Source organism: Neovison vison, chromosome 1, assembly GCF_020171115.1.
Source record: "Neovison vison isolate M4711 chromosome 1, ASM_NN_V1, whole genome shotgun sequence".
Lineage (NCBI taxonomy): Eukaryota > Metazoa > Chordata > Mammalia > Carnivora > Mustelidae > Neogale > Neogale vison.
The window spans coordinates 7,686,372-7,698,139 of record NC_058091.1 but is presented as its reverse complement, the minus strand read 5'-3'; the positions used below and the strand labels follow the sequence as shown (position 1 = coordinate 7,698,139).

The 11,768-nt window shown below is 59.8% G+C and overlaps 1 protein-coding gene across 2 annotated transcripts in view; it reads left to right on the top strand.

Annotated features, from left to right (window-relative positions):
* Positions 1-2,629: 2,629 nt before the first annotated feature.
* SLC22A1 (solute carrier family 22 member 1) overlaps positions 2,630-11,768 on the top strand; it is a 28,445-nt gene continuing 19,306 nt past the window's right edge. Inside the window, exons 1-4 of one of the 2 annotated variants that reach the window (XM_044242799.1) lie at positions 2,630-3,153; positions 7,674-7,777; positions 9,509-9,663; positions 11,041-11,209. In XM_044242799.1, coding sequence (XP_044098734.1) covers positions 2,743-3,153; positions 7,674-7,777; positions 9,509-9,663; positions 11,041-11,209 — 839 coding nt within the window. In that variant the 5' untranslated portion in view covers positions 2,630-2,742. The remainder of the gene's footprint in view (positions 3,154-7,673; positions 7,778-9,508; positions 9,664-11,040; positions 11,210-11,768) is intronic. The other variant, XM_044242790.1, reaches the window with a different exon arrangement.

The following is an 11,768-nucleotide window of genomic DNA, read 5'->3' as shown; positions in this document are numbered from 1 at the left end:
GTCGGTCCCCAGGTGACCCATAATTCGGGCCGACTTGGATGCAAATCGGGGTTCTGTGACCTGTTCCCCGCCGGTTTGCCAACCCGGCTTGCAGGACTCAGGGACACACTTAGATTTACCTGTTTACGGAAGGATATGACAAAGGAACAGCGGAAGAGCCAGACCAAGAGCTAGGCAGGGCCAGGACCGGGAGGGTCCCAGGCCCAGGAGCGTCTGCAGCCGTGGGGCGGGGCGTGCCCTCCTTCCCGTGTTCACCAGCCTGGCCGCTCTCCAGGCCCCGCACTCTTGAGGCTCTTAGAGAGGCTTCGTCATGGAGGCTTGACGGGGACCGTGAGCTCTGTTTTCAGCCCTTCTTCCTGCTCAAGAGAACAGGGATGGCCTGAAAGTTCCAAACTTCTGTACATGGCGTGGTCAGTCCCATGACCAGGAACCATCCAGGAGCCATCTGGAGTCACCTCATTAGAACGAAGGACATGCTTGTCACCCAGGAAATTATAAGAGTTTCAGGAGTTCTGTGCCAGGAACCGGGGCAGACACCTGCACACATTCCCTGGGATCTCATGCCAGTAGGAAGAACTGCCTTTCCGCTGGGAGCGTGGGAGGTCCTGCTCTGGGGGAGGTTTGCCCCCGCCCTCCTCCTTCCTGCCCTCCCAGCCATGCTCACCCCTCTGGCAGCAGCCCCAGGTGGCAGGGGGACTTCAGAGCCGCAACCCCCCGAGGTGGTCCCTGCTTTGTTCCAAAGCACCCGGGATAGCGCGACCTGTCCTTGTCTGTGTCCTCCCAGGGTGGAGATGGGGGCCCGGAGAAGGTATTTCCTGCCTGACGGGCGCGCTGATGTCCTCTGTCAGCAGCTCCACCCGAGGCTCCTGGGGTCCCGCCCTGTGCCTAGATGGCCCCCTGGACCCAGCATCCCGCGTGTCGGGTGGTCTTACAAGCCAGCAGCTGGAAGCTGCCCGGGAAATGATCAGGTGATGATGCTGGTGGAGCCCCACAGGGTTCTGGGAAGCGGGCTGTCCCGTGTCGGGGTGAGGATATGGGGAAATGGGCTTGTTTGGGGGCCCTGGCTCCTTCGCACCACGTGCCCAGGCTGAAGGACCGGCCAGCCAGAAAGCCACAGGCTGCTTCCCCGTTCAGCCCGTGGCGCCGCCCACAGCAAAGACGCTGCTCCCAGGAGCCCACGGTGTCGCTCCCCTGTACTGCTGCGCAGCCACATGGCCATGACACGGGCCGCAGAAGGCCACGCACACTTGTCTCTGGTCTGGGGGGCAGGAGAGCGGCTGCAGTGCAGCTGGGCCCTCCACAGTCTGGGGAAAGATCCGCTTCTGAGCCCACATAGTCCCTGCTCTGTAGGCCCGAGGGTCTCCGTCAGCCGGGGTGTCCCGTGTCCCTGTGGACTCCCCCACGGGGCCAGGCGCTCCAGCAAAGCCAGCAGTGGGGGGACAGATGCCCAGCAGGGCAGCTGTTCCACTGGACATGATGTAATCCCACGAGAGCGTGGCCACGTTTGCGGAATTTCACGGGGACAAGCCAGTCTCAGGAGGTGAGCACCAGGAGGCAGGGTCATCGGGGCCACCTTCCCCTCCCTGCCCGCCACACCCTTCCTGCCTTTCCTCACCTGCTTGTCCAACCCCTGCCGCCGTCCAGCCCCACCATGCTGTCAAACCACTAGAGCAAGGCTGAGGGGCCGGCTTGCAGGGGCTCCCCTGAGCCCTCTGCCTGAGCCGTCCCTTTGTGAGTCTATGCCCCCCCAAACTGGAGCTGCGTGGGGGTAGGGGCTGCTTGTCTCCGTGTCCCAGGGCCTGGTGCTGCTTGAGACACAGAGGGATCCTGCAGGTGTTTGTCGAGGGAGCGGAAGCGCTAACGCAGGTTAATAAATTAAGGCATGTTGCTCCAGAGCAGAGCAAGGTTCAAGTTCAATGACGGTGTGAGCTTGGGAAGTTGCCGCTGGCTCCCTAAGCCTGGCTCTGTTTTCCCAGCTGTGCAGTGGAGAGAGGGATAGCACTTCCCGCAAAGGCCATCGTGAGGGGTTCGAGAACCCATGTTGGAGCCCTGAACTGGCGGTCGATGGCCCTTGTCACCGGCCGTCGAGGGTTGACCTGGCTGACGGCTGGGTCTCTGGCCTGTGCTCGTTCACTGCTCCCTTTCCCACAGGATGCCAGCCTGCAGGGTCCTCAGCAGCAAATGGGACCCGTGCCCAGCAGAGGGGGGCCCGTGACCAGGGGCACAGCAGGAGTGGGGGCTCCGCGTGGGGGCTTCAGGCCGGCAAGCGAGTGGGAGTGCGAGCTGCCTGATTATGCAGACTCCGCTGCTGTCCGGGGTCAGTTTGCGGTCTTTGCTTGGGGGGGGGGGCTTATAAAAAGAAGTGTTTGACTAGGTCATCTCTCTGGAGGAGCCCTGCAGAGACCTCGGGGGGGGGGTCGTGGAGGGCGGGTTACCCAGGGGCCTCTCCCTCTCTCGTCTCTGGGAGGGATCTCTGACTCCAGAGAATTCGAACCTCTGCCTAGTTGACTTGCTTCCCAGCCAAGCCATGTGGCTGGTCACGCTCCTGCCTTCCGCCCTTGCCCGCCCCAGGCGCGGGGGTGAAAGATTGCTCCCAGTTGGTCGGCTTCCAGGCCGAGCATGCTCGGACGGCGGTGTGCTCTCCGACCAGCCCACGGCCCAGAAGTGCGCATGGAACCTTGACCCCGGCCATCCGGGAAGTCCAGGCAGTCTGGCCAAGGCGATGAAGGTGTTGGTCCCGTTATGCTCACCGTGGATGATGTTCTGGAGCAGGTCGGCGAGTTTGGCTGGTTCCAGAAGCAAGCCTTCCTGACCCTGTGCCTGCTGTCCGCTGCCTTCGCTCCCATCTACGTGGGCGTCATCTTCCTGGCTTTCACCCCGGATCACCGCTGCCTGAGCCCCGGGGTGGCCGAGCTGAGCCGGCGATGCGGCTGGAGCCTGGCGGAGGAGCTGAACTACACGGTGCCCGGCCCGGGGGCCGCCGGCGAGACCCTCCCCCGCCACTGCCGCGGCTACGAGGTGGACTGGAACCAGAGCGGCCTCAGCTGCGTGGACCCGCTGGCCGGCCTGGCCACCAATAGGAGTCACCTGCCGCTGGAGCCCTGTCGGCACGGCTGGGTGTACGACACGCCCGGCTCGTCCATTGTGACCGAGGTAAGGGCAGGCCCCGGGTCTGGGGGAGCAGGTGGGTTTTAGGAGCAGGGAGGAAACACACAACAAATCCTAGGGGGTTTGGTTTCACATCAGGTCAGAGGGAGGAGAGTTCTATCCACTGAGCACTTACGACACTTCTGGCTCTGCGCCCTTCCGCCATCTGGTCCCCTACGGACACTGGGCACTGGAGGGGCAGGTGGAGGTCGGGGAGCCCTTTGCAAGCCAGACTGGATTGTTGAACACAGGTCTACGGGGAGACAGCTTCCTCTTCTTTCTGCCCCACTGGCTTCTCCAAGAGCCTGTAGAATTCACCTGGGGTGCCGTTAGAATGGTGGGCCCCCACCTTCACTCGTGTGACAGCTACGGGCCCGCTGGGGTGGTTTGGAAGCTGGAGTCAGACTGTTTCAGTCCCGGCCGTGCCCCAGATCCGCTGGGCATCCCTGAGGATGTTACCCAGCGTCACGGAGGTACAGGTATATCCGCTTGCGACAGGGTCAGTGGGTTCAGCTGTGGGTGGCGGACCCACTCCTGGCCTGCAGGAGGGGGTCATGAGGTCAAAGGGCCTCACTTGCAGAGTGCAGTGGGTCCTTTCTGTGTTGTGTCTCGAGAATATTTTAGTCAAAGGCCACCAGATTTTATTATTTTTCCTTTGTGGATCTTTTTGAAAGTGTTGCCAAGCACGGGCCCTTGGAAATTGGCATCGCGGTTGGTTGTTGAAGCCACAGACCAGAAGCTATGCAGAGGCGCTCTTGATAGCAAAGTTTGGTTTGGGTGCTTACCTGAAACCGGAGATAACTGAGTGGTTTTGACGTCAACACAGACAAGGTTCTTACTGGAGGAAGGGGCTGTGTCCTCTCCTCTGGCCTGATCGGGTCCCTGCTGGGGGGTCGGGCTGGGAAGGGGACGGAACAGGAGTTTCCCTTCAGGAGGAACAGGTGCTGGTGTGACTTACTTTACCTGAAAACGCATGAACACCTGGTTTCCAAGGCTTCCTCTGGTGACAGCATGTGCTAATTTGGGGATAATGAGCTGTCAACACTGATTCGAATTCAGGGCTCTGGGGAGGAGTGTGGGGGTGAAGGGTGGAGACCCCTCCCTCTCCGCCGGAGGGCAGAGTCCTTATGGAAGGTTGCCAGAAAAAATGCAGGACACGGAGTTAAATTTGAATTTCAGATAAATGATAAACAATTTTTAAAGATAATTATGTCCCAGATGTTACAGTGTTTGATGCTGATAACCGAGGCGGGAATATTGCACGAAGACGCACTTACACTAAAAAAAAAAAATGTGTTGTTTATCTGAAATTCAGAGTGTACCAGACACCCTGGATTTTCTTTCCTAAGCCTGGAGACTCTGCCTTCACGCCAGACGAGGAGGTTCGGTCTGGTTTCTGCAGAGGAGCAAGACAGTCCTAGCGGGACATTGGGAACTGTCTGGATGCGGGGTGCGTCCCCAGAAGAGACACAGGCCTGGCCTGGGCTGGGGGGAAGGGTCCCAACTTGCCTGAGGGCTCTTGGTGGGAGGGGGGTGAGCAGGGCCACTGAGCCTGAGCCTGGACCACAGGAGAAGGAGGGGTTGGGGCTTCGGAGGAGCCCAGCAGGGTGGTGGCCAGGAGGGGTGGGGCAGCGGACACAGAGGGGCGGTGGGAGGGGCAGGGTCAGACGCAAGGGGACTGAAAAAGCTCCAGAAACAGTTGACAGTCTGGGCTGGGCTCCCGGGAGACCCTTGATCTACGCACTGGCAAGGACTGAGGGGCCCCTGGCACTCTCATTCACAGACGGAGTGTGCGTGTGCCCGGCGGTGGGGGTGTGCTGGAGGCAGGGGGCGCGGGGGCTCTAGGGTGGGAGACGGCAGGAGCCCTCGGCAATCCCCCCACCCCCACGCCTTTAAACCCGCCTTCCCCTCTGTTTCCCCTCCTGCGCTGCCGCTTATTCTCAGGGGCTTTGCCTTCGTGATTCCTTGCTGCAGGAATAATCTTTAACTCCGCCTCACCTTGGACGTTGGAACCTGCTTGAGGGGGGACGCTGAAGCAGCCCGTTTGCACATCCAGCGGCGCTGCCCTCCCGAGCTCAGGGTGGGGCCTGGGGCTCCGTCTGGGGAAGGAACGTGCATGTTCCCTGACTTCTGAGTCCCCTGCCCTTCCAGCTGCAGCCCCCAGTGGGCTGGGGTCCCCCTTCTGGCTGGTTAGCTCCGTCTTCCCTGGCCTGTGAGTGTGAGCCGGAGAAAGGGCTCAGCCCCAGGTCACGGGAGGGCTCTGTCACCGTTCCCAAACATGTCTCATCCTAGAGATCTCCTGGCTTCTGGCCTGAGATCTGCTGAGACCGGATTTATAGCGGTCTGTGTTCTGACAAGGACTCTGGGGGATTCTCACGATCAGAGGAGCTTGGAGAACACAGACTGTCTCTGAGACCCCAAGCCCGAGCCCGGACGGGTCCCCAGTGGGAGCAGCGACCCATCCAGTGCCCCCCACTCCACACCACCCTAGGCTTTCCTGGGGGCTGGGTCTGTCTTCCCGGTAGGCACAAATGTGCTGGGGGGCAGTGGTTGTGTGTGAGCTGGGGGGGGGGGGCACGAGGCATGTAAGGTGACCCTAGACACAGACCCTGAGCCTCGTGGGGGCACAGATCTCCACAGGCAAGGACAGATGCCCCTTCCTCCGGCTCCGTGAGCACTCTGGTTTCTGTACAGTCTGGGGGACAAGATGGCACCCTGGCCATCTGAGGAAGGGGGGCAGGGACACCTTACAGACACGCGCATGATGAAGATGAGAACAAAAGACACAAACTGGTGCCCAATGCAGTGTAAGCGGGATGTGGTCTTGGACAGGTGGGTAGAGGCTACGAGAAGACAGTTGGGTGGTTGGAGAGACAGACCCTGGGACGGCCGGATAACACCCAAGAGCGATCTGTCCCTCCGTTTCCTAACGGCAGGGCCCACAGCAGGCCGGGAAGACGGAAGACGGCAGAAACTCTGCGGGGACGCTGTGCTTTCAGCTGAAGGGAGAGAATGTTTGGGTTTGGTAGACGGAATGCCCATGGTGCTGAGTGGTAGCCTGTGGGGCCTCCCAGAGCTGAGCCACTCCCAGGAGCCAACCCTGGGGTGCAGGCGGGGGTCGCAGGCCACAGGACAGGCTTGGGATTCTTTTCTGAAAGTCAAGTGGTGACCCAGAGTGCTACCCAGATTTTATATTGAAAAGTGCTCATGTCGAGGAAGTAAGCAGCCAGTCAGAGGGATTCCCAGGCTGACAGAGCCCAGAGCCCTGGGGCCCTTAATGGTCGACCCCGGGGCCCGAAACTGGGGGTGGGGGGAAGGGGCTGGCTTTAACCAGCACCTGAAATATTTGCGGGCAGTGGGGTATAGTCAAACCTCTACTCTAGAGGGTAAAGTGTTTGTTATTTACCTAAACCCTGTTCACAGGACTCCTCCTCTTGTGTGCTCACACCAGCTCTGTGAGTGGGTCGGGACAGGCGCAATACACACGGCTCAGACTGGGAACAGTGGCGAAGTGACTTTCTTACCGTCACACATCGCCCAGCGTCATCTGGTAGGGGGAGCCATGAATCTGAAGTACTTAGAGCAGGACAGAGACAGGGAGAGAGGAAGGGTGTGCCCCAGGGCTGTGCCAAGAACGGGGACGATGTGAGGGCCCCAGCTGTGGAGCCGCACACCTTGCTTCTACCTTCTCTGCGCCCCAGTGAGGAGGTGGGATGCTTCTCGTCCTCCTCTTCTTCCTTCCCCTCCTCCTCCTCCTTTTCCTCCTCCTCCTCCTCCTCTCAGGGTTGGTGAGGGCTTCTCAGTGCCCAAGTGTGTGCCCCCTGTGGTGTGGCTTCCCCTAAAACTCAACAGAGCCCTTCCCCAGATGGGTCTGTCCTGCCTTTGCTCCTGGCTCCCCCTTGCCCTGTCCCTCCCCTCGCTGGCTCTGGGCGCGATGCCCCCTCTGAGTTTCCGGCCACCCCGGGTCCCGAGTGCCCCACTGTTCCCCAGCGCCCACACTGCTCCCACCAAGCCTGGCTTCTTGCCCGAGTGTCTTTGCTCAGCCCCTCCCGGGGCCACTCATGGCCACACCCCCCATGACAGAATCTCCAGGATCATCGGTGGACCTCAGATAATTAAGTATATAATTAACAGGTACTTAATCGAGGGCTTTTGACCAGTTCTGAAAAACGTGTTCGATGTATTTGGCTACATTTCTGTCTTGAGGAAATTGCTGTGCTATACTTCTTTTTAGAAGACTCATCTGCTGGCCATGTTGTCTTTCAATAACTGACGGCCAAGGTCAAAGCTCTTGACAGTGGTGAGGGTAAAACAAAGATACTAGGGATATAGCGTAGCAGGTGAGATTCACCAGAAACCTGAAATTTGTCTTACGAAAATGTGGTAAGAAAAAAATGATGAGAAACCCTTGGTCTATCACACTTCGGGGTAAACACTGATTTTGTCTGGAGAGAAGACAGAAGGGACACTTGGACTTACAAACCGTCTTGTGTTTCCGGCCCCTCCGACCACGGCGTGATCCTCAGTTTAACCTGGTGTGTGACGACTCTTGGAAGGTGGACCTCTTTCAGTCCTGCGTGAACCTGGGCTTCTTCCTGGGCTCTCTGGGTGTCGGCTACATTGCAGACCGGTACGTAAAGGCCAAGCCGACTGAAGGCAGCGGCGATGCCGTGAGGAGAAGGCATCACAGGGGACAGTGGTGGGAGCGTCTGGCTGATTGAAACCCACCGCAGACGCTGAGGGAGAGAGCTTTGGAGAGGGGTAGGGTAGCAAGATGGAGTAAGGGTGGGGATTCAGGACGGACTTGGGGGGCCCAAACACATGCACATTGCATAGTTGGGTCGTGGGCTGAGAGAAGCCGGGACAAAGCCAGGTATACACATGCAGCAGTTGGGTGAGGTGAGGGTAGGGACAGAGGGGGTTAGAAAAAGGCTTCAGTTGTGGGGGGACGGGGTGGGGAGCCATCCCGAGTTTGGTCCTGTGCTAAGCGTAGCCCAGGAGGCAAAGAAAAGTTACCACATAGGGAGTGGGTACGTGAGTTGTGCTCAGAAGGAGCGGTTTGTGCTAGAGATAAACATTTGGGATTTGTGCGCAGGAGCTGGTATCTAAAGCTGTCAGCCGTGCTTGACATAAGCAGCGGAGCGTACAGAGGTTGTTCGGGAAGGAATTGCTGGCAAAGGAGATGTAGAGGAAACGACAGGGAGGTAGAAGGACACCCACTGTCCCAGCATAGTGCGGAGCGATAGAACGCAAGACGGGACTGGCCTGACGGGGAGGAGTGGCCCAGATCTGCGGACAAGGCACCCCACGACTATCAGGGTCAAGGATGGTGTCAGGGGAAGGCTGAGGAGAAGCGAGAGAGGAGGAAGTACAGTGTGGGTGTGTGGACAACCCTGTAAGGCAAGTGCGGTGGGAGGGACGGGGGACAGGCAAAGGGTCCAGGACGGGGGTGACAACACCACGTAGGGCTTGAGGAACCCACGGGGCCGTGGAAGGGCTGGGTGCCTGGGGAGCTGGTGGAGCAGCGTTTGGTCGGAGGCACAGCAGGAGGGATGGAGGTGGACGCGGACAACATTAGTTCTGACTGTTTGGGGGTGACGGGTGTGAGCGTCCGACGGGAGGGTCCACATTAGTGCAGGATGAGGATGTTGGCTCGCTGGCGGGGGCCGTGCTGGGCCGGAGCATGGGGCTGGAGGCGCGGGGCAAGGAGTAGGGGATGTTGGGCCCGGGCTGGAGTCTAGGAGGCAGGGGGCGGGGTACGCCGAGGTTGCAGGGTGGGGACATGTGGGGGTAGGGACCAGGTCGGGCGTGTGACCACCGAGGTTGGCCCGCTGCTTCCTCGAGTAGCCGCTGGAGTGTGGGATCAGGTTGGAAGGATGGAGTCCATGACGCTCCCTACCGGCGATGAAGAGTTAGCAAGTGATTTGCCCGTTTCATTCATGAAGAAAAGAAAGGGAAATAATCCTCAATTGTTATACCATGAGAACTGAGTATTCTCCCAGAAAAGTTTCTGAGGCCCTGATAAGGCTGGCATGTTAATAATAACGCAGTCTTCTGGGCGATAGGGGGGCACATGTGGGGACCTGCAGAGCCCCCAGGGGAGCAACCCTCCCTGGCTGAGATGCCACACGCCGGAGAGCATCGGGATCCTGGCTTCCTCCTTACAGTGAGTTAATGAACCGCACAAGGGCCGCTGGTCCCTGAGGACCACACATTTGGGCCCTTGGCTCGGACACAGTGACAGTCCCGCAGGACACAGTGACACATGCTTCCCGATCAAGACCCTCGCTGTCGCTTGGTGCCCATCGGACCCCAAATACTCAACACTCACCCCCGCTTCCCTGTCTCCTCGCCTCTGAAGGTTTGGCCGAAAATTATGTCTCTTGGCCACCACCCTCGTCGGTGCCGTCTTGGGCGTCCTCACGGCCGTGGCGCCGGACTACACGTCTCTGCTGCTCCTCCGCCTGCTGCAGGGGCTGGTCAGCAAGGGCAGCTGGACGTCCGGCTACATCCTGAGTAAGTGTCCCGCTGGGATGCCTTCCCACCGGGCCAGTGGAAGGGGATGGAGCCAAAGGTGGTGGGGGGATTTAGGGGGAGAGGGTTCACTGGCAGGGTCTAGAGAAATTGTGCTGAGTCTAGGTGCATGTGACAGCCTGTCTCACCGGGCAGGGCACTATGTGGGGACGGCCTCCCTCCCTCCCTCTCACCCTCCCTCCTTCTCACCTTCCTTCCTTCCCTCTTCCCCCCTTCCCCCATCCCTTCCCTCCCCCTTCCCTCCCTCCCTCCATCTGTCCCTCCTCCCTCCCTCCCTTCCCCAGAAGGCTTGTGGGTCACATACTCCCTGGGCCTCTGCTGCTGACTCACTGGTCCCCCTTATTGGCTTCTCTTCTCCCCATCCCTCCGTGTGGCGGGACCCAGGACTTTGTCCTCCCCGTCCCCAAACTGCTCCACCTACAGACCCCCGCCCCAGCCCACTGTGCACGGCCCCTACTTCTCTCCTCCTGCTTCTGGCCCCTCAGGGGTCCTGCGGCTGGCTTTCCTTTCACAGCACACCCGGGGCCACCATCTCTTCTCTGTCCCTGCCCCTGGGCCCAGGCCAACACCATCGCTTCACCTCCACGTGGGTCCCTTGTCTCACCTCAGCTGTGGGCGTGGGAACATGTTGCTGCTCTGGGCACGGGCTCTCCTCATGCGGCCCAGGCCAGCCTCTGTGCGGGGCCCCCAGGATGGCCGCAGGTTCGACCTCTTCCTGGAGATCCTCCTCAGTTGCCTCTGCCTGGAATTTCCCCCGTGAGGTTCACCCCCTGCTTTGCTCTCTGAGACACTGAGATCCCTTCACTCTCCAGCGCCTGATCCCCTCCTACCAGTTAACTTTCCGTCCCCCGGGGGCACAAAGTGCGTTCTGGCCTGGCATTTGCTCATTTGCTGGGTGTGCCCTCTGCCCTCTCCCATGAAGATGTGGGGTTGTAAGGGCACGACTCTGCTGTGGAGGCTGAGGACACGCCCCGGATGATTGGAGAGGTGCCGGGTCCCTGGTGGGCACCCAGAGATGCTTGTTAAGTGAATTACAGTCCCGGGGCCATGAGAAATGTCGCAGCTCGGTCTGGAGCCTCTCAGGGCAAAGCTCTGGGGAGGAGCCAGGGCCCGTGTTCAGGCAAACTGAGCTCTAAAGCACCCGAAGGACAGTATAGACAGTAAAAGGGGGGATTAAAAAAGAAAACGCTGGAGAGAAGCGGGGACTGACAGCCAGGCTTGAGCTGAGGAGCATCAGCGGACGAGGGGAAGGAGCTGGGGTCAGGCAGGGGGAGGTGGGCAAGGTGTGGGGGCTCGCCCGGAGGGAAGGAGGCCACGGGGAGCACAGGAGCCCTGATGGTGACCCATGTCCTGTTTCAGTCACAGAGTTCGTGGGCCTGGGCCACCGGCGAATGGTGGCCATCCTCTACCAGACGGCCTTCACCGTGGGGCTCGTGCTGCTCTCCGGGCTGGCCTACGTCATCCCTCACTGGCGGTGGCTCCAGCTGGCCACCTCCCTGCCCACCTTCCTCCTCCTGCTCTGCTACTGGTACGCGGGTCCTCCACGGGGCCCTGCTCTCTCTCCACCCCTGGGACCACGCTCGGTGAACTCCGACTGCCCGGTGACCTCGGGGGCCACATGGGCCATCCTCCAGCGGCCACGGTGACCTGTCGCTCAGGCACAGGGCTACTCCCGCCCTTTGTGCCATTTGGGGTGTTCTAATATTACAGGATGGCCCCATTACGTGGGGGAGCTACCCTCAAACAGAAACTCTTCGAATTTGCATCCCCCTAGAGAGAGGGACAATGCTTCAAGTCAGATAAGAAGCCACCTAGCCACAGAGCAGGCGTTTGCTGTCCGTTGAGTGAATGAATGAATAATGAATGAATGCGTGAGAGTTCCTGGGGAATGTGTGCATGAAGCCACTGTGAGACAAACCAGTCCTATGACGTATTAATCTTCCTAGTGGACAGCCTTTGGCAGGGTCCCAAGGCACAGACAGCTGGACAGGTGAGTTCTGAGTTTTGATTGTGGGGCAGGGAAGGGGTGTGCAGAGGGCTGTGGAGAGAAATATCTCACCCTTGCAACCCCCATCACCATTCCAAGG